Source organism: Tinamus guttatus, unplaced genomic scaffold (assembly GCF_059628265.1).
Source record: "Tinamus guttatus ecotype Peru unplaced genomic scaffold, ASM5962826v1 Tinamus_guttatus_pri_ptg000786l, whole genome shotgun sequence".
Taxonomy (NCBI): domain Eukaryota; kingdom Metazoa; phylum Chordata; class Aves; order Tinamiformes; family Tinamidae; genus Tinamus; species Tinamus guttatus.
In genome coordinates, this window is record NW_028289320.1 from 1 (window position 1) to 21,589 (window position 21,589).

General features: G+C 62.5%; 1 protein-coding gene across 1 annotated transcript in view; it reads right to left on the minus strand.

The window, feature by feature from the left end:
- Window positions 1-6: 6 nt before the first annotated feature.
- LOC148591481 (DNA-directed RNA polymerase II subunit RPB1) overlaps window positions 7-21,589 on the minus strand; it is a gene marked incomplete at its 3' end in the record, with an annotated part of 41,310 nt that continues 19,727 nt past the window's right edge. The window contains exons 15-29 of the mRNA XM_088537494.1: window positions 19,594-19,816; window positions 17,794-17,977; window positions 16,710-16,881; window positions 16,512-16,617; window positions 15,396-15,601; window positions 13,750-13,974; window positions 11,719-11,965; window positions 10,585-10,685; window positions 10,096-10,200; window positions 8,282-8,464; window positions 5,839-6,042; window positions 3,358-3,544; window positions 1,689-1,802; window positions 429-578; window positions 7-350 (exon numbers count right to left, since the gene is read on the minus strand). Of these exons, the coding sequence (XP_088393620.1) occupies window positions 7-350; window positions 429-578; window positions 1,689-1,802; window positions 3,358-3,544; window positions 5,839-6,042; window positions 8,282-8,464; window positions 10,096-10,200; window positions 10,585-10,685; window positions 11,719-11,965; window positions 13,750-13,974; window positions 15,396-15,601; window positions 16,512-16,617; window positions 16,710-16,881; window positions 17,794-17,977; window positions 19,594-19,816 (2,751 nt within the window). The remainder of the gene's footprint in view (window positions 351-428; window positions 579-1,688; window positions 1,803-3,357; window positions 3,545-5,838; window positions 6,043-8,281; window positions 8,465-10,095; window positions 10,201-10,584; window positions 10,686-11,718; window positions 11,966-13,749; window positions 13,975-15,395; window positions 15,602-16,511; window positions 16,618-16,709; window positions 16,882-17,793; window positions 17,978-19,593; window positions 19,817-21,589) is intronic.

Sequence of the window (21,589 nt, forward strand, 5' to 3'; positions counted from 1 at the left end):
TGTGGGGCTGTAGCTGGGCGAAGTGGGGCTGTAGCTGGGAGACGTCGGGCTGTAGCTGGGCGACGTCGGGCTGTAGCTGGGGCTGGTGGGGCTGTAGCTCGGAGAAGTCGGGCTGTAGCTCGGTGAGGTTGGGCTGTAGCTCGGTGAAGTCGGGCTGTAGCTGGGCGATGTTGGGCTGTAGCTTGGTGAAGTCGGGCTGTAGTTGGGCGACGTCGGGCTGTAGCTGGGCGACGTCGGGCTGTAGCTGGGGCTGGTGGGGCTGTAGCTGGGGCTCTGCGGGGTGTAGCCGCCCGGCGAGCGGGGCTCGTAGGCGGGTGATGTGGGGCTGTAGCTGGGCGACATGGCGCCGCCTGTGCGGAGACGGGGGGTGAGCGGGGGGTGTGTGGGTATTGCCGGCGGTGCGGGGGGTCCCGGCGGGTGTTGCTCACCTGGTGACGGGATGTAGGGGCTGGAGGGGCCCGGGGAGCCCGGGGATCCCGGTGTTGGCGACCAGGCCGGGGAGTAGCCGGGGCTGAAGCCGCTGGCGTCGGAGGCGGCGCTGGGGGAGAAGCCGGCGCCGCCGGGGGTCATCCCGCTGCCTGTAGGGGGCGACAACAGGCGGTGAGCGCAGGGGAGGGGGGCAACAACAGGCAGAGAGCGAGCGGGATGGGGGGAGCAAGGGGAAAACAACAGGCGGAGGGCAAAGGGGATGGGAGCAACATCAGGCGGTGAGTGAATGGGAGCAGGGAACAAGAACAGGCGGAGATGGGAACAACAGGCGGAGAGGGACCAGGAGGGTGCGAACAACAACAGGCAGCAAGCAAATGAGATGGGAACAACAACAGGCAGCGAGGGAACAGGTGGTGAGCAAACAGGAGGAACAAGAACAGGCGGAGAGGGAACGGAAAGGTGGAAACAACAGGCAGTGAGGCAATAGGAACAGGCGGCGGGGGAACAAGAAGAACTACAGGCGGCGAGAGGGGATCCCTTGGGAGCCCCGGGCCCCCCAGTCTGTCCCAGTGTCCCCTTAAGAGGCCCCAGTGCCCCCCAAGTGCCCCCCAGCCGGTCCCCACTTTGTCCCCATGTCCCCCACTTTGTCCCTGTGTCCCCCAACCACCTCCTGGTGCCCCCCACTCTGTCCCAGCACCCCCCGCCCGTGTCCCCAAGCCCCCCCCATGTCCCCAAGCCCCCTCCCTGTGTCCCCAAGCCCCCTCCCTGTGTCCCCAAGGCCCCCCCCCGTGTCCCCAAGGCCCCCCCTCCGTGTCCCCAAGGCCCCTCCAGCCCATCCCCACTTTGTCCCCATGTCCCCCACTTTGTCCCCATGTCCCCTACTTTGTCCCTGTGTCCCCCAACCACCTCCCAGTGTCCCCTGCTCTGTCCCAGCACCCCCCCTCCGTGTCCCCAAGGCCCCCCCATGTCCCCAAGCCCCCTCCCTGTGTCCCCAAGGCCCCTCCCTGTGTCCCCAAGGCCCCTCCCTGTGTCCCCAAGCCCCCCTGTGTCCCCAAGTGCCCCTCCAGCCCATCCCCACTTTGTCCCCGTGTCCCCCAACCACCTCCCAGTGTCCCCTGCTCTGTCCCAGCACCCCCCCTCCATGTCCCCAAGGCCCCCCCCGTGTCCCCAAGGCCCCCCCCGTGTCCCCAAGCACCCCCCCATCCCCAACCCCCCCCGTCCCGCGGTGTCCCCCGGTGTCCCCCGTTGTCCCCACGTACCCACGCTGGGGGACCAGGCCCCGTAGGCCGGGGTGGCCCCCTGGTTCCAGGGCGTCATGGCCGGGGACATCCCCCCCATGGGGCTGGGGGCGGAGCCGAAGAACATTCCGGTGGCTGCAAAGGGGGATGGGAGGCGGCGTCAGCGGGCCCAGGCGTCCGGGGAGGCCCCGGGGGGCCCCTCCAGCAACAGCCCCAAGGGGGCCCAGGCGTCCGGGAGGCTCCTGGGGCCGCCAAGGGGGCCCAGGCGTCCGGGCCACCCCAATGTCCCCATGGGGGCCCAGGCGTCCGGGCCAGCCCCGTCTGCCCAAAGGGGGCCCAGGCATCCGGGCCGCCCCAGCTGCCACCCCAATGGCCCCAAGGGCCCCAAGGGGGGCCCAGGCGTCCGGCCACCCCCCCGATGCCTCCAAGGGGGCCCAGGCGTCCAGGCCAGCCCCCGTCTACCCAAAGGGGGCCCAGGTGTCTGGGCCACCCTAGGAGACCCAAAGGGGCCCAGGCGTCCGGGCCAGCCCCCGTCTACCCAAAGGGGCCCAGGCATCCGGGCCCCCCCGATGCCCCCAAGGGGGCCCAGGCGTCCGGGCCAGCCCAGTTGCCACCCCAATTGTCCCAAGGGCCCCAAGGGGGCCCAGGTGTCCAGGCCACCCCGGCTGTCACCCCAGGAGACCCAAAGGGGGCCCAGGCGTCCGGGCCAGTCCCCTTCTGTCCAAAGGGGGCCCAGGCATCCGGGCCAGCCCCGTCCTGTCCAAAGGGGCCCAGGCGTTTGGGCCAGCCCAGCTGCCACCCCAATGGCCCCAAGGGGACCCAGGCGTCCGGGCCACCCCGATGACCCCAAGGGGGCCCAGGCGTCCGGGCCAGCCTTGTCCTGTCCAAGGGGGCCCAGGCGTCCGGGCCAGCTCCCATCTGCCCCAAGGGGGCCCAGGCGTCTGAGCCCCACCGATGCCCCCAAAGGGGGCCCAGGCGTCCGGGCCAGCCCAGCTGCCACCCTAATGGCCGCAAGGGCCCCAAGGCGGCCCAGGTGTCCAGGCCACCCCGGCTGCCACCCCAGGAGACCCAAAGGGGGCCCAGGCGTCCGGGCCAGTCCCCTTCTGTCCAAAGGGGGCCCAGGCATCCAGGCCACCCCAATGTCCTCAAGGGGACCCAGGCATCCGGGCCAGCCCCGTCCTGTCCAAGGGGGCCCAGGCGTCCGGGCCACCCCGATGACCCCAAGGGGGCCCAGGCGTCCGGGCCAGCCTTGTCCTGTCCAAGGGGGCCCAGGCGTCCGGGCCAGCTCCCATCTGCCCCAAGGGGGCCCAGGTGTCTGAGCCCCATCGATGTCCCCAAAGGGGGCCCAGGGGCCCGGGCCACCCTGATGCCGCCACGGGAGCCCAGGCGTCCGGGCCAGCCTCCATCTACCCAAGGGGGCCCAGGTGTCCGGGCCCCCCCGATGCCCCCAGGGGGGCCCAGGCGTCCGGGCCAGCTCCCATCTGCCCCAAGGGGGCCCAGGCATCCGGGCCAGCTCCCATCTGCCCCAAGGGGGCCCAGGCGTCTGAGCCCCACCGATGCCCCCAAAGGGGGCCCAGGCGTCCGGGCCACCCTGATGTCCCCAAAGGGGCCCAGGCGTCCGGGCCAGCCCCGTCCTGTCCAAGGGGGCCCAGGCGTCCGGGCCCCCCCGATGTCCCCAAGGGGCCCTCACCGGCGCCGGCGCCCAGGCCGGGCACGGCGCTGGGGATCTCCATGCCGTGTTTGCACTTCTCGGCGTCGAGCAGCAGGTCGAAGCAGCCGGTGCCGGCGGGCGCCAGCTGCCCCAGCATGATGTTCTCCGAGACGCCCTTCATGGGGTCGCTCTCGCCGTGCGCCGCCGCCTCCATGAGCACGTCCACCTGCGCGGGGGGAGGATGGCACCTGAAAGCCAGCCTGGGGGCCCCAAAACCCCATCGGGAGGCCCAAAAACCATCCTGGCGGCCTCAAAAACACCCTGGGGACCCCAAAAAGCACTCTAGGAACCCCAAAAACCATCCTGGGGGCCTCAAAAACACCCTGGGGACCCCAAAAAGCACTCTGGGGACCCCCAAAACCATCCTGGGGCCCCAAAAACCACCCTGGGGGACCAAAAACCACCCTGGGGGCCTCAAAAACACCCTGGGGACCCCAAAAAGCACTCTAGGAACCCCAAAAAACATCCTGGGGGCCTCAAAAACACCCTGGGGACCCCAAAAAGCACTCTGGGAACCCCAAAAACCACCCTGGGGGACCAAAAACCAACCTGGGGGACCAAAAAACCACCCTGGGGGGCCCAAAAACCAACCTGGGGGGCCCAAAAACCCCATCGGGAGGCCCAAAAACCAACCTGGGGGCCTCAAAAACCACCCTGGGGACCCCAGAAAGCACTCTGGGGACCCCCAAAACCACCCTGGGGGACCAAAAACCATCCTGGGGGGCCAAGAAACCCCATCGGGAGGCCCCAAAACCAACCTGGGGGGCCCAAAAACCACCCTGGGGACCCTAAAAACCATCCTGGGGGTCTCAAAACCCCATTGGGAGGCCCAAAAAGCACCCTGGGGGCCCTAAAAAGCACCCCGGGGGGCCTCAAAACCCCATCGGGAAGCCCGAAAACCACCCTGGGAGTCTCAAAAACCACCCTGGGGGTCTCAAAAACCCTATCAGGAGGCCCAAAAATCACCCTGGGGGCCCCAAAACCACTCTGGGAGCCTCAAAACCCCACTGGGAGGCTCGAAAACCACCCTGGGGCCTCCAAGACCGGCCTGGGGGCCCCAAAAAGCACCCTGGGGGCCCCAAAAACCCCATCAGGAAGACCGAAAATCATCCTGGGGAGCCCAAAAACCACTCTGGGAGCCTCAAAACCCCATCGGGAGGCCCCAAAACTACCCTGGGGGCCCAAAAAACGCCCTGGGGGTCTCAAAACCCCATTGGGAGGCCCAAAAACTACCCTGGGGGCCCAAAAAACACCCTGGGGGTCTCAAAACCCCATTGGGAGGCCCAAAAACCACCCTGGGACCTCCAACAACCACCCTGGGGCCCCAAAAACCACCCTGAGCATCTCAAAACCCCATTGGGAGGCCCAAAAACCACTCTGGGAGCCTCAAAACCCCCCATCGGGAGGCCTGAAAACCATCCCAGGGGCCCCAAACCCTCCCATCATCTGGTCAAATCACCCCCAAAGCCACCCCAACACCCCAAGATCCCACCAGAACACCCCAAATCTGACCCCAGGGCACCCCAAGACCCAACCAGGACACCCTAAAACCCAACCAAGGCACCATGATGTCACCTCGGGTGGCTCAGAGCACCCAAACCTGGTTCTTCCACCCGAACAATCGTTCATTGGCCAAGTCAACAACCAAAAGACACCCCAACACCCCAAAATCCCACCAGAACACCCCAAATTTCACACCAGGGAACCCCCAAACCCAACCAGGACACCACAAAACCCCACCAAGGGACCACGATGTCACCTGGGGTGGCTCAGAGCACCCAAGTCTGGTTCTTCCACCCAAACAACCTTCATTGCCCAACTCAACCCCCAAATGACATCCCGACATCCCCAAATCCCACCAGAACACCCCAAATCTGACCCCAGGGACCCCAAAGCCCAACCAGGGCACCCCAAGAGCCAACCACGATGTCACCTTGGGTCAGAGCACTCAAACCTGGTTCTTCCACCCAAACAACCCTTCATTGGTCAACTCAACCCCCAAAACACACCCTGACACCCCCAAATCCCACCAGAACACCCCAAATCTGACCCCAGGGAACCCCCAAACCCAACCAGGGCACTCCAAGACCTAACCAGGACACCCCAAGACCCAACCAGGGCACCCCAAGACCCCATGATGTCATCTTGGGTGGCTCAGAGCACCCAAGTCTGGTTCTTCCACCCAAACAACCCTTCATTGGCCAAGTCAACTCACCAAAGCCACCCCAACAGCCCCAAATCCCACCAGAACACCCCAAATCTGACCCCAGGGAACCCCCAAACCCAACCAGGGCACCCCAAGACCCCACGATGTCACCTCGGGTGGCTCAGAGCACCCAAGTCTGGTTCTTCCACCCCAACAACCCTTCGTTGGCCAAAACAACCCTTCATTGGCCAAGTCAACCCCCCAAAGGCACCCCGACACCCCAAATCCGAGCAAAGCGCCCCAAAACGCCTCACCGTCTCCTCGAAGGAGCACTTCATGAGGGGGCCGGTGTCCTGGCGGTTGACGCCGTGGCGGGTGATGGCCATGAGGTGGCCGCGGGACGTCATGGTGTCGCACAGCAGCGCCAGGTGGCGGTAGTTGACGTAGGAGCCGTCGAAGGAGATGACGTGGTAGAGCTCGCGCTCCAGGGCCTTGCGCACCGCCTCGATGCCTAGCACCTGCGGGCGGCACGCCGTGGGCCCAGGCGTCCGGGGACACCCCACGGACACCCCACGTGCACCCATGGACACCCCGGTGCTAACGGGCTGCACCCATGGGTCTGTCATGGAGCTTCTGGGCACCTACCAGGTTCTCACGGGCATCCTGATGCTCCTGGGGTTCTAGATGTTCTAGCACCCATAGGATCCCCATAAGGAGCTCTGGGGCCCAGGCGTCCGGGGACACCCCACGGACACCCCATGGACACCCCGGTGCTAACGGGTTTCACCCATGGGTCTGTCATGGAGCTTCTGGGCACCTACCAGGTCCTCATGGGCATCCTGATGCTCCTGGGGTTCTAGATGTTCTAGCACCCATAGGATCCCCTAAGGACCTCAGGGGCCCAGGTGTCCGGGGACAACCCACGGACGCCCCACGTGCGCCCAGGGACACCCTGGTGCTAATGGGCTGCACCCATGGGTCTTTCATGGAGCTTCTGGGCACCTACCAGGTCCTCATGGGCATCCTAGAACCCCAGGAGCATCAGATGTTCCAGCACCCACAGGATCCCCATGAGGAGCTCTGGGGCCCAGGCGTCCGGGGACACCCCATGGACACCCCGGTGCTAACGGGCTGCACCCATGGGCCTTTCATGGAGCTTCTGGGCACCTACCAGGTTCTCATGGGCATCCTGGTGCTCCTGGGGTTCTAGATGTTCTAGCACCCAAAGGTTCCCTAAGGACCTCAGGGGCCCAGGTGCCGGGGAGGCCCCATGGACAACCCACGTGCACCCATGGACACCCCGGTGCTAATGGGCTGCACCCATGGGTCTGTCATGGAGCTTCTGGGCACCTACCAGGTTCTCATGGGCATCCTGATGCTCCTGGGGTTCTAGATGTTTCAGCACCCATAGAATCCCCTAAGGACCTCAGGGGCCCAGGCGTCCGGGGACACCCCAGGGACACCCCACATGCACCCATGGACACCCCGGTGCTAACGGGCTGCACTCATGGGTCTGTCATGGAGCTTCTGGGCACCTACCAGGTTCTCACGGGCATCCTGATGCTCCTGGGGTTCTAGAAGTTCTAGCACACATAGGATCCCCTAAGGACCTCAGGGGCCCAGGCATCCGGGGACACCCCATGGACACCCCACATGCACCCATGGACACCCCGGTGCTAACGGGCAGCACCCATGGGTCTGTCATGGAGCTTCTGGGCACCTACCAGGTTCTCATGGGCATCCTGGTGCTCCTGGGGTTCTAGATGTTCCAGCACCCATAGGATCCCCTAAGGACCTCAGGGGCCCAGGCATCCGAGGACACCCCATGGACACCCCACATGCACCCATGGACACCCCGGTGCTAACGGGCAGCACCCATGGGTCTGTCATGGAGCTTCTGGGCACCTACCAGGTCCTCATGGGCATCCTGATGCTCCTGGGGTTCTAGATGTTCTAGCACACATAGGATCCCCTAAGGAGCTCAGGGGCCCAGGCATCCGGGGACGCCCCATGGACACCCCACATGCACCCATGGACACCCCGGTGCTAACGGGCTGCACCCATGGGTCTTTCATGGAGCTTCTGGGCACCTACCAGGTTCTCATGAGCATCCTGATGCTCCTGGGGTTCTAGATGTTCTAGCACCCAAAGGATCCCCTAAGGACCTCAGGGGCCCAGGCGTCCGGGGACACCCCAAGGACATCCCAGTGCTAACGGGCTGCACCCATGGGTGTTTCATGGAGCTTCTGGGCACCTACTAGGTCCTCATGGGCACCCTGATGCTCCTGGGGTTCTGGATGTTCTATATGGACCCTATATGGACCCTGATGTCCCCCTGCCTGGGTCACCCAGGCACCCAAAGGATCCTATAGACACCCTAAGAACGCAGGTGTCCTGGCACCCAAAGGAGCCCCATTAAGGTCCCTATGGGCACCCTGGGGGGCATCCTGGCACCCAAAGGATCCCCATTAAGGTCCCTATGGGCACCCTGGGGTGCGTCCTGGCACCCAAAGGACCCCCATTAAGGTTCCTATGGGCACCCTGGGGTGCATGCTGGCACCCAAAGGACCCCCATTAAGGTCCCTATGGGCACCCTGGGGTGCATCCCGGCACCCGAAGGACCCTCATTAAGGTCCCTATGGGCACCCTGGTGACCCAGGTGTTCCAGAACCCAAAGGGCCCCCATTAAGGTCCCTACGAGCACCCCGGGGCGCATCCCGGCACCCAAAGGTCCCGCTAACCCCCCGGGGCGCTCACGGTGAAGATCTCCACGATGTCGTTGGACGTGGTGCGCACGGGGTCCACGTCCTTCTCGCTCAGCACCCGCATGAGGCTCACGCCGTCCGTCTCCAGGATCCACTCCTGGAGCGCCTTGAACTCGCCGTCCTCCGTGATGATGATCTTCTTCTTGTTGTCCGTCTGCGGCAGGTGCATGTACACCTGGAAAACAGGGGGACGGCACCCATGGGTGCTGCTCCGGAGCGCCCGCGGCACCTGCAGCAACCGGGACGCCCGGGAGATCTTCGTGGAGATCTCCAGGTGGATCCAAGGATTCATGGATCTTGAAGATCCATGGAGATCTCCAGGTAGCCTTCAGGTAGGTATCAAGAGCCTCGAGAGCATCCATAGGTGCTCCCTGGTACCCACAAGGGCACCCATGGGTGCTCCTTGGGCACCCAGGTGTCTATCAGCACTGTCAGGGGTACCTTGGACCTTCAAGACATCCCCATGGGGACCTTCATGGCCATGATGTACATGTGTTAGGAGCCTGTGCTCCCTGGCATCCCCAAGAGCACCCATGGGTGCTCCCTGGTACCCACAAGGGCACCCATGGGTGCTCCTTGGACACCCAGGTGTCTATCAGCACTGTCAGGGGTACCTTGGACCTTCAAGATATCCCCATGGGGACCCTCATGGCCATGATGTACATGTGTTAGGAGCCTGCACACCCACACACGCACCCATGGGTGCTCCCTGGCACCCCCAAGAGCACCCATGGGTGCTCCCTGGACATCCCTGTGTCATCCTGTCATGACATATCACATATCATTGGCATCCTAGACCTTCAAGACATCCCCATGAAGACCTCTGTGATCACACTGAGCACATGTTAGGAGCCAGGACCCGCACAGGAGCACCCATGGGTGCTCACTGGGAACCACGTGACCACCCATGGGTTCTTATTGGACACCCATAACCATCATTGGCACCTTGGGCCTTCAAGACCTCCCTGTGAAGACCTTCATGGTCACATTGAGCACGTGTTAGGAGCCCAGACCCTCACAGGAGCACCCGTGGGTGCTCATTTGATACCCATGCCTTCATTGGTACCCTGGACCTTCAAGACATCTCTGTGAAGACCTTCATGGTCACGTTGAACATGTGTTTGGAGCCTGGACCCCCACAGGAGCACCCATGGGTGCTCACTGGGACCCACATGAGCACCCATGGGTGCTCATTGGACACCCATGCCTTCATTGGGCCCCTGGACCTTCAAGACATCCCTGTGAAGACCTTCGTGGTCATGTTGAACACGTGTTAGGAGCCTGGACCTGCACAGGAGCACCCATGGGTGCTCACTGGGAACCACATGACCACCCATGGGTTCTTATTGGACACCCATAACCATCATTGGCACCTTGGGCCTTCAAGACCTCCCTGTGAAGACCTTCATGGTCACATTGAGCACGTGTTAGGAGCCCAGACCCTCACAGGAGCACCCATGGGTGCTCATTTGATACCCATGCCTTCATTGGTACCCTGGACCTTCAAGACATCTCTGTGAAGACCTTCATGGTCACGTTGAACATGTGTTTGGAGCCTGGACCCCCACAGGAGCACCCATGGGTGCTCACTGGGACCCACATGAGCACCCATGGGTGCTCATTGGACACCCATGCCTTCATTGGGCCCCTGGACCTTCAAGACATCCCTGTGAAGACCTTCATGGTCACGTTGACCATGTGTTAGGAGCCCGGACCCCCACAGAAGCACCCATGGGTGCTCACCCGGCGCCACCACGGGTGTCGCGGAGGTGCCGGCGCGCCGCGGCACCCAAGGGTGCTGCCCACCTTGCTGATCTGCTCGATGCCCTGCAGCGTCATGTCCGTGAGCATGTTGGACTCGATGCAGCGCAGGAAGACGTCGTCGTCCATCTTGTCCACCACCTCCTCCTCCTGGGGACGCCGCGGGTGACACGCTGGCCCTGTCCCCAGCCCGGGGACCCCGAGGGTGGCACCCGTCCCCCACCCAGCCCCTGAGGTGACACCAGCCTCCTGCCACCAGCCCTAGGGTGACGCTGGCCCTTGTCCCCTCTTTTAGGACTCCTGCCCCATCCCCACTGTCCCTTTGGGGACATCAAGGGTGACACCAACCACGTCACCTATGGAGACCCCCAGGGTGACATCAGGGGACCCCAAGGGTGACACCAGCCCTGTCACAGAGAGCAACAGGTCCCATCCCTCAACTCCTGAGGAACCCTGGGGGTCACAGGGTGGTCTCCAAGCCCAGCGGGTGACAGCGGGTGACAGGGACCCAACGGGTGACACGGGGGCGCCCACCTCCTGCATCTTGTTCTCGTCACTGTTCATGATGCGGATCCGCAGCACCAGCTTCTCCGCGTTGTCGTCGTTGAAGATGCAGTTCAGGTCGTCCCCGAAGCCTGGGAGGGGACACGGTGGCTCAGAGCAGGGTCCCCTTCATGTCCCCATGGGCACCCAAAGCCTGAGACCCCTCAAAGCCCCCTGAGATCCCTCAAACCCCCCTGAGATCCCTTAACCCATCCTGAGACCCCCGTTAGATCCCTCAAACCCCCCTGAGATGCCTCAGATGCCCCATAGACTCCTCAACCCCCCTTAGACTCCTCAACCCTGCCAAGATCCCTCAAATACCCCACCTTAGATCCCTCAACCCCATAAACCCCTCAACCCACTCCGAGATCCCTCAAATCCCCCCTTAGATCCCTCAAAACCCTCTGAGATCCCCCGACCCTGCTGTGAGACCCCTCAATCCCCCTTAGATCCCTCAAATTCCTGCTTAGATCCCTCAATCCCCCTTGGGATCTCTCAAAACCCTGAGATCCCTCAACCTCTTAGATCTCTCAATGCCCTCTGAGATCCCTCAAACCCCCATAGATCTCTCAACCCTCCATAGAGCCCTCAACATCCCATAGATCCTTCAACACCCCCTTAGACCCCTCAACCCTCCACAGACCCCTCCAATCCCCCCTTAGATCCCTCAAATTCCCCCTTAGACCCCTCAAATTCCCCTTTAGATCCCTCAACCCTGCACAGATCCCTCCAATCCCCCCTTAGATCCCTCAACTTCCCCCTTAGACCCCTCAAATCCCCCTTTAGATCCCTCAACCCTGCACAAATCCCTCCAATCCCCCCTTAGATCCCTCAACTTCCCCCTTAGACCCCTCAAATTCCCCTTTAGATCCCTCAACCCTGCACAGATCCCTCCAATCCCCCCTTAGATCCCTCAACTTCCCCCTTAGACCCCTCAAATCCCCCTGTAGATCCCTCAACTCCCGCCTCAGACCCCTCAACCCTCCACAGATCCCTCCAATCCCCCCTTAGATCCCTCAACCCTCCACAGATCCCTCAAATCCCCCCTCAGACCCCTCCAATCCCCCCCTAGACCCCTCAACGCCCTGTAGCCCCATGCCCGCCCCGTCCCCGCTCGGTCCCCACCGGCGTTGATCTTCTCGGCGATCTGCTCCATGGTGAGCTTGCGGTCCGTCATGTGCTTGCGGTCGAGCTCCACGCGCAGCAGCCAGGGCGAGATGCGGCTCACGTCGAAGTCGGGCATCTCGTAGTAGACGTTGACCCACTCCTGGTCCTCGGCCACCACGGTGCTCTGCGGGTTGGGGTCGTAGTAGATGGCCGTGTTGGCCGTCACCTTGCGCAGCGTCGTGTGCTCCAGGCGGCACAGGATGTCCTGGAGGGAGAGGGGACGTTGGGCTGGGGACACGGTGAGGTGGCTCGGGGACACGGGGACATCCCGGGACCTTGGGGACACACGGGGGACACTGGGGCAACGTGTAGGCTTGGGGACACAGAGGGGACACTGGGACATCTCATGGCCACTGGGACACAGAAGGGACATTGGAACACCCTGCAGCCCCGGGGACACACAGGGGACACTGGGACATCCTCATGGCCACTGGGACACCGAGGGGACAGTGGGATAATGTGAAGTCCTGGGGACACACAGGGGACACTGGGACATCTCATGGCCATGGGGACACTTTGTGGCCCTGCGGACACATGGGGGACACTGGGACAACGTGTAGGCCTGGGGACACAGAGGGGACACTGGGACATCTCATGGCCATGGGGACACCCTGCGGCCCTGGGGACACACAGGGGACACCCTCATGGCCACTAGGGACACAGAGGGGACACTGGGACATCTCATGGCCACTGGGGACACAGAGGGGACACTGGGACACCCTGCAGCCCTGGGGACACACAGGGGACACCACATGGCCGTGGGGACACTGGGACATCCTCATGGCCACCGGGGACACACAGGGGACAGTGGGACAATGTGTAGGCCTGGGGACACATAGGGGACACTGGGACATCTCATGGCCACTGGGGACACACAGGGGACACTGAGACAACGTGTAGCCCTGGGAACACTGGGACATCTCATGGCCACTGGGGACACAGGGACATCTCATGGCCATAGGGACACTTTGTGGCCCTGCGGACACATGGGGGACACTGCGACAACGTGTAGGCCTGGGGACACAGAGGGGACACTGGGACATCTCATGGCCATGGGGACACCCTGCGGCCCTGGGGACACACAGGGGATACCCTCATGGCCACTGGGGACACAGAGGGGACACTGGGACACCCTGCAGCCCTGGGGACACAGAGGGGACATTGGAACACCCTGCAGCCCTGGGGACACACAGGGGACACCCCATGGCCGTGGGGACACTGGGACATCCTCATGGCCACCGGGGACACACAAGGGACAGTGGGACAATGTGTAGGCCTGGGGACACATAGGGGACACTGGGACATCTCATGGCCACTGGGGACACAGGGACATCTCATGGCCATGGGGACACTTTGTGGCCCTGGGGACACATAGGGGACACTGGGACAACGTTTAGGCCTGGGGACACAGAGGGGACACTGGGACATCCTCATGGCCACTGGGGGCATAGAGGGGACACTGGGACAATGCATAGCCCGGGGGACACCCCATGGCCATGGGGACACTGGGACATCTCATGGCCACTGGGACACCTTGTGGCCCTAGGGACACACAGGGGACACCTGGGACAACGTGTAGCCCTGGGGACACCCAGGGACAGGGGTGGTGACACCCCATGGTCACTGGGGACACAGAGGGGATATTGGGACATCTCATGGCCACTGGGGACACAGAGGGGCCACTGAGACAACGTGTAGATGTGGGGACACACAGGGGCCACCCCGTGGCCATGGGGACACAGAGGGGACCCACTGGGTCACCCTGCAGCCTTGGGGCCATCCCATGGCCGTGGGGACACTGGGACATCTCATGGTCACTGGGGACACAGAGGGGACACAATGGGTCACCCTGCAGCCTCGGGGCCATCCCATGGCCATGGGGCCACAGAGGGGCCACCCCACGGCCACGGGGACATCCCATGAGCATCAAGACCCCCTTGGGCCACCCAGGGGCCGCAGAGGGGACAACGCTCGGGGACAAGGGGCCACCTTGGCGCGCTCGGCGTCGCGCGCGCTCTGGCCCAGCAGGAACACGGTGAGCGACGGCGTCTTGGGCTTCTTGGAGATGTTGATGAGCTCCTTGAGGCGGGGGACGCCCAGGGTGACGTTCTTGGCCGACACGCCGGCGTAGTGGAAGGTGTTGAGGGTCATCTGGGTGGCCGGCTCGCCCAGCGACTGCGCCGCCAGGGCGCCCACCATCTCGCCGGGGTGGGCCTGGGGGACAAGGGGACAGCGTCAACGCGGGGCCCGTGGTGGCCCCTGGGCCTGCAGATGTCCCCGGCGCGCCCCGAATCTGTCCCTAGGTCGCTAGTGTCATCCCCCCCTTTCCGGCGTCGGAACGTGGCCCTGGTTGAACCTGGACTCAACTGGAGGCATCTCTGGGTCTCCAATGTGCCCCACGCATGATGGGGTTGGTGGAACTTGGCCTTGACCTCAACCAGGAGGCAGGTGGAGGCTCCTCCAGACCCCAATATCTGCCCTACATATGATGACCTGGTTGAACTACTTGACCACAACCTCAACCAGGAAGCAGTTGAAGGCTCCTCCAGACCCCGATATCTGCCCTACACATTATGCCCTGGTTGAACTTGGCCTTGACCTCAACCAGGAGGCAGTTGGAGGCTCCTCCAGACCCTGATATCTGCCCTACACGTGATGCCCTGGTTGAACTTGACCTCAACCAGGAGGCAGTTGAAGGCTCCTCCAGATCCCAATATCTGCCCTACACGTGATGCCCTGGTTGAACTTGGCCTCCACCTCAACCAGGAGCCAGCTGAAGGCTCCTCCAGACCCCGACATCTGCCCTACATATGATGACCTGATTGAACTTGACCCGGACCTCAACCAGGAGGCAGTTGGAGGCTCCTCTAGACCCCAAAATCCACATCTCTAGACCCCCAGATGCTCCCCACATGATGGCCTCAATGAACTTGACCTCAACCTCAACCAGGCCCCTCCAGACCCCGATATCCACCCCCCCGGACCCCCCGACGCGCCCCACGCACGATGGCCTGGTTGAACTTGGACTCCATCTTCCCTAAGAACCAACCAGAAGCCCCTGTGATCTCCAGATGTGCCCCACAAATGATGGGGATGGTTGAACCTGGACTCAACCTCAACCTGGGGCCATCTGATGCCTCCTCCAGACCCCAATATCTGCCCTACACACGATGCCCTGGTTGAACTTGACCTCAACCTCAACCAGGAGGCAGTTGGAGGCTCCTCCAGACCCCAAAATCCACATCGCTAGACCCCCAGATGTGCCCCATATGATGGCCTCATTGAACTTGACCTCAACCTCAACCAGGAGGCAGTTGGAGGCTCCTCTAGACCCCAATATCTGCCCTACACACAATGCCCTGGTTGAACTTGGCCTTGACCTCAACCAGGAGGCAGTTGGAGGCTCCTCCAGACCCTAAAATCCAACCCTCTAGACCCCCAGATGTGCCCCACATGATGGCCTCAATGAACTTGACCTCAACCTCAACCAGGCTCCTCCAGACCCCAAAATCCACATTTCTAGACCCCCAGATGCGCCCCACATGATGGCCTCAATGAACTTGACCTCAACCTCAACCAGGCCCCTCCAGACCCCGATATCCGCCCCGCCGGCCCCCCTGACGCGCCCCACGCACGATGGCCTGGTTGAACTTGGACTCGATCTCTCCCAGGAGCCAGTCGAAGGCCTCGCCGCTGAGGCGGAACTCCTCGACCATGCGGCGGCTGCAGAGCGTGGAGCGCAGGTGGATGTTGAAGAGCAGCGTCGCGTTCTCCTGCGCCTGCCGGCTCAGCGGGTCGTCCCCGTTGACGATCACCAGCTTCCGGCTCAGCTCCTTCACCCCTGCGGTGGGAGGAAACGGGGGGACCGGGAGTTCTTGGGGACCAGGAGGGTCTCTAATGTCCCCACAGCATCGCCTGGAAGGTCATGGGAGGTCCAGAAGATCCACCAGAACCTTCCTAAGGGCCATGAGGGGCTGGCAGGAACCCCCAGCATCACCTAGAAGGTCACGGGAGGTCCAGAAGATTCTCCAGAACCTTCCTAAGGGCCATGAGGGGCTGGCAGGAACCCCCAGCATCACCTAGAAGGTCATGGGAGGTCCAGAAGGTCCTCCAGAACCTTCCTAAGGGACCATGAGGGGCTGGCAGGAACCCCCAGCATCACCTAGAAGGTCATGGGAGGTCCAGAAGATCCACCAGAACCTTCCTAAGGGACCATGGGCAGCTGGCAGGAATCCCCAGCATCGCCTAGAAGGTCATGGGAGGTCCGGAAGATTCTCCAGAACCTTCCTAAGGGACCATGAGGGGCTGGCAGGAACCCCCAGCATCACCTAGAAGGTCATGGGAGGTCCGGAAGATTCTCCAGAACCTTCCTAAGGGCCATGAGGGGCTGGCAGGAACCCCCAGCATCACCTAGAAGGTCACGGGAGGTCCAGAAGATTCTCCAGAACCTTCCTAAGGGCCATGAGGGGCTGGCAGGAACCCCCAGCATCGCCTGGAAGGTCATGGGAGGTCCAGAAGGTCCTCCAGAACCTTCCTAAGGGACCATGAGGGGCTGGCAGGAACCCCCAGCATCACCTGGAAGGTCTTGAGGGGTCTCAAAGCCCCTCAACATCCTCCTGGGGTTAGAGAGACCCCCAGCACCTTCCTGGCAGGATCCCAGGGTCTGGAAGGACCCACCACCATCTCCTGAGGACCACGAGGAGCCAGGAGACCCCAGAGCATCCCAGGGTGTCCCGGGGGGTCCCGCTCACCTTCCACCACCTTGACGGGGTGCAGGTCCGAGGGGAGACGCGAGTTGATGTGGAAGATCTTCTGCGCGTTCCAGATCATGCGCAGCAGGTTGCAGGGCAGCACCACCTGGGGACGGGGGTCAGAAACGGGTCCCGAACACCCAAACAGGGGCCCGGAGCCCCCGAAACAGGGCTGTTGGGTGTCCCCAAGAGTGTCACCTTGCTGTCGCCGGTGGGGAAGATGACGCGCAGGACCTCGCGGTCCTCCCGCATCTTCTCAAACTCGCGCTCCAGCTCGTTCTGGATGTGCGCGTTGCTCAGGATGTCCTTGACCATCTCCTCCTGCAGCGTCCGCCGCAGCGCCCGCTCGTTGGTGTAGTCGAACTTGAACCTGCTCACGCGGGGAAGGGGCGTCAGGCGGGGGGCACCGGAGGGTGACACGGCCACCGGGTGACACCCCGGGTCGGGGTGACACCGTGACAATCCTTTCCCGGAGCTCAGTCCTTGCTCAAGGGCAACACCAGGCCAGTTCTCCCCCAGATTACACCCTGATTCGGGGTGTTGTCATGTCAACACTTCTCCCATAGGTGACACCCTGTTCTGGGGCAACACCGTGACAAGACTTCCTGGAGCTTAGTCCTTGCTTAAGGAGCAACACCAGGCCAGTTCTTCCCCAGATTACACCCTGATTCGGGGTGTTGTCATGTCAACACTTCTCCCATAGGTGACACCCTGTTCTGGGGCAACACCGTGACAAGACTTCCTGGAGCTTAGTCCTTGCTTAAGGAGCAACACCAGGCCAGTTCTTCCCCAGATTACACCCTGATTCGGGGTGTTGCCATGTCAACACTTCTCCCATAGGTGACACCCTGTTCTGGGGCAACACTGTGACAAGACTTCCTGGAGCTTAGTCCTTGCTCAGGGGCAACACCAGGCCAGTTCTCCCCCAGATTACACCCTGATTCAGGGTGTTGTCATGTGAACACCTCTCCTATAGGTGACACCCTGTTCTGGGGCAACACCGTGTCAATCCTTCCTGGAGCTTAGTCCTTGCCCAGGGACAACACCTGATGCGTCTCCCTCAGATTACACCCTGATTCGGGGTGTTGCCAGGCCAACACCTCCCCTCCAGGTGACACCCCACTCTAGGGCAACACCGTGACAATCCTTCCCAGCGCTTCCTCCTTGCCAAAGGGCAACACCGGGCCAGTTCTCTCCCAGATTACCCCCCGAATCGGGGTGTTGCCAGGCCAACACCTCCCCGCCGGGTGACAACCCCGCGCCGGCGCGTCACCCCGCTCACTTCTTCTCGAAGGCCTTGTTGGAGGGCTTGAGGGTGGCCAGGTTCTGGAACTCGACGCTCTCGCCCGCCAGCCCGTCCTCGCCGTAGCGCAGCTGCACCACCTGGTTGATGCTGTTGCGCACAGTCGCGTCGTACTTCACCATCACCGACTCCATGGACTTGATGAGGCGCCGCTGGATGTACCCTGAGAGGGCGACGGTCCCGCGTCACCCGTAACGTCCTAAAGGGGCTCCGGGGACAGGGGGAAGGGGCACAAGGGGCTCCATGGAGGTCCCCAGGGGGATCCAGAGAGATTTTGGAAACGCTTGGGAGGCTCCAGGGGTGGTTTGGGGGTCCCAGGAGGATCCAGGGAGGCTCCAGGAGCTCCAGAGAGGGTTGGGAGACCCTTGGAGGCTCCGCGGAGAGTCTGGGGGTCCCAAGGGAATCCAAGGAGGTATCTAGGAGCTCCAGAGGGATGGGAGACACTTGAGAGGCTCCAGAGAGGGTCTGGGGGTCTCAGGGAGGGTCTAGGGGCTCCCTAAGAGCCTCAGAGAGAGTCTGGGGATCCCTGGGAGGCTCCAGGGAGGCTCTGGAGGATCCCCAGGAGCTCCAGAGAGATTCTGGGGATCCCAGGGAGGCTCCAGGGAGGCTCTGGAGGATCCCCAGGAGCTCCAGGGAGATTCTGGGGATCCTTGGGAGGCTCCAGGGAGGCTCTTGGCATCCCAGGGAGGCTCTGGAGGATCCCCAGGAGCTCCAGAGAGATTCTGGGGATCCTTGGGAGGCTCCAGGGAGGCTCTTGGCATCCCAGGGAGGCTCTGGAGGATCCCCAGGAGCTCCAGAGAAATTCTCAGGATCCCAGGGAGGCTCCAGGGAGGCTCTGGGGCTCCCAAGGAGGCTCTGGAGGATCCCCAGGAGCTCCAGGGAGATTCTGGGGATCCCAGGGAGGCTCCAGGGAGGCTCTGGAGGATCCCCAGGAGCTCCAGAGAGATTTGGGGGATCCTTGGGAGGCTCCAGGGAGGCTCTGGGTGATCCCCAGGAGCTCCAGAGAGAGTCTGGGGCTTCCAGGGAGGCTCCAGAGGATCCCCAGGAGCTCCAGAGAGATTCTGGGGATCCTTGGGAGGCTCTGCAGGATCCCCAGCAGCTCCAGAGAGATTTGGGGGCTCCCAGGGAAGCTCTGGAAGATCCCCAGGAGCTCCAGAGAGCTTCTGGGGATCCTTGGGAGGCTCCAGGGAGGCTCTGGGGATTCCAAGGAGGCTCTGGAAGATCCCCAGGAGCTCCAGAGAGATTCTCGGGCTCCCGGGAGGCTCTGGGGATCCTTGGGAGGCTCTGGAGGATTCCCAGGAGCTCCAGAGAGATTATGGGGATCCCAGGGAGGCTCCAAGGAGGCTCTGGGGCTCTCAAGGAGGCTCTGGAGGATCCCCAGGAGCTCCAGAGAGATTCTCGGGCTCCCGGGAGGCTCTGGGGATCCTTGGGAGGCTCTGGAGGATTCCCAGGAGCTCCAGAGAGATTATGGGGATCCCAGGGAGACTCCAGGGAGGCTCTGGGGCTCCCAGGGAGGCTCTGGAGGATCCCCAGGAGCTCCAGAGAGATTCTCGGGCTCTGAGGGAGGCTCCCGGGAGGCTCTGGGGATCCTTGGGAGGCTCTGGAGGATCCCCAGGAGCTCCAGAGAGATTCTGGGGCTCCCAGGGAGGCTCCAGGGAGGCTCTGGGCATCTCCAGTAAGAGTTTGGGGGTCCCAGGGACCTCCACGGCGGCTCTGGTGGCTCCCCAGAAGCTCCAGCGACGCTCCGAGCGCCTCCACGGAGGCTCCGCGGGCGCTCACCGGTCTCGGCCGTCTTCACGGCCGTGTCGATGAGGCCCTCGCGGCCGCCCATGGCGTGGAAGAAGAACTCGGTGGGCGTGAGGCCGGCCAGGTAGGAGTTCTCCACGAAGCCGCGGCTCTCGGGGCCGTAGTCGTCCTTGATGAAGTGGGGCAGCGTGCGGTGCTTGAAGCCGAAGGGGATGCGCTTGCCCTCCACGTTCTGCTGCCCCACCACGGCGATGACCTGCGGGGACACGCGGGGGACACGTGGGGGACACCCTGGGGACGGGAGCTTCCCTGCGGCCTCAGGAACCTTCTTCCTCCGGATCTTCTCCGCGTCTCCTCGTGTCCTCCTTTTCTCCCACCCTCAAGTCCCAAGGGTTTGGGGACACCGGGCAAATATCCCCAAATTTCCACAGTCACAGCCCCAAAATGCCCTTCAACACCCCAAAACAACCCAAAATGGCTCTGGGACGCTCCATAAACACCCCCAAATCCCTTTCTACAGCCCCCGAGATGCTCCACAACCCCCCAGAACACCTAGATTCTAAGAACAAGACCCTCAACAGCCATAAATCCCTTTCTACAGCCCCCAAAATCCTCCATAACCACCCAAAAACACCTAGATCCTACAAACAAGACCATAAGCACCCCAAAATCCCTCCAGATCTTCTCCTTGTCACTTAGACCCCTTTGACAACCCCACAGGAACACCCAAACCCCATAGGGACCTCCTGCTAGACCCTATAGGAAACTTGAACCTGGGAGATGATGTTCCTGGAGGCCCCAACACCACCATAGACCCCTAGATCGCCATGAAGACCCCGTGGGGCTCCTCATCAGATCCCATAGGGACCCTATAGGGACCTGGGAGATGACCTTCTTGGAGGCCCCGACACCACCATGGACTCCTAGATCTCCATGAGGACCCCGTGGAGCTCCTCACATCCCATAGGGACCCTATATGAACCTGGGAGATGACGTTCCTGGAGCCCTCAACACCACCATGGACCCCCTAGACCCTCATGGGTCTCCTCACATCCCATAGGGACCCTACAGGGACCTGGGAGATGACCTTCTTGGAGGCGCTGACACCGCCATAGATCCCTAGATCTCCATGACGACCCTGTGGGTCTCCTCACATCCCAAAGGGATCCTATAGGAACCTGGGAGATGACCTTCTTGGAGGCCCCGACACCACCATGGACCCCTAGATCTCCATGAGGACCCCGTGGAGCTCCTCACATCCCATAGGGACCCTATAGGAACCCGGGAGATGACGTTCCTGGAGGCCTCGACACCACCATGGACCTCTAGACCCCTATGAGGACCCCGTGGGTCTCCTCAGATCCCATAGGGACCCTACAGGGACCTGGGAGATGACGTTCCTGGAGGCCCCGATACCACCATGGACCCCTAGATCTCCATGAGGACCCCATGGGGCTCCTCACATCCCATAGGGACCCTATAGGAACCTGGGAGATGACCTTCTTGGAGGCGCTGACACCACCATAGATCCCTAGATCCCCATGACGACCCTGTGGGTCTCCTCACATCCCAAAGGGATCCTATAGGAACCTGGAAGATGGCCTTCTTGGAGGCCCTGACACCACCATGGACTCCTAGATCTCCATGAGGACCCCGTGGAGCTCCTCACATCCCATAGGGACCCTATAGGAACCTGGGAGATGACGTTCCTGGAGCCCTCGACACCACCATGGACCCCCTAGACCCTCATGGGTCTCCTCACATCCCATAGGGACCCTACAGGGACCTGGGAGATGACGTTCCTGGAGGCCCTGATACCACCATGGACCCCTAGATCTCCATGAGGACCTCATGGGGCTCCTCACATCCCATAGGGACCCTACAGGGACCTGGGAGATGACCTTCTTGGAGGCGCTGACACCGCCATAGATCCCTAGATCCCCATGACGACCCTGTGGGTCTCCTCACATCCCAAAGGGATCCTATAGGAACCTGGGAGATGACCTTCTTGGAGGCCCCGACACCACCA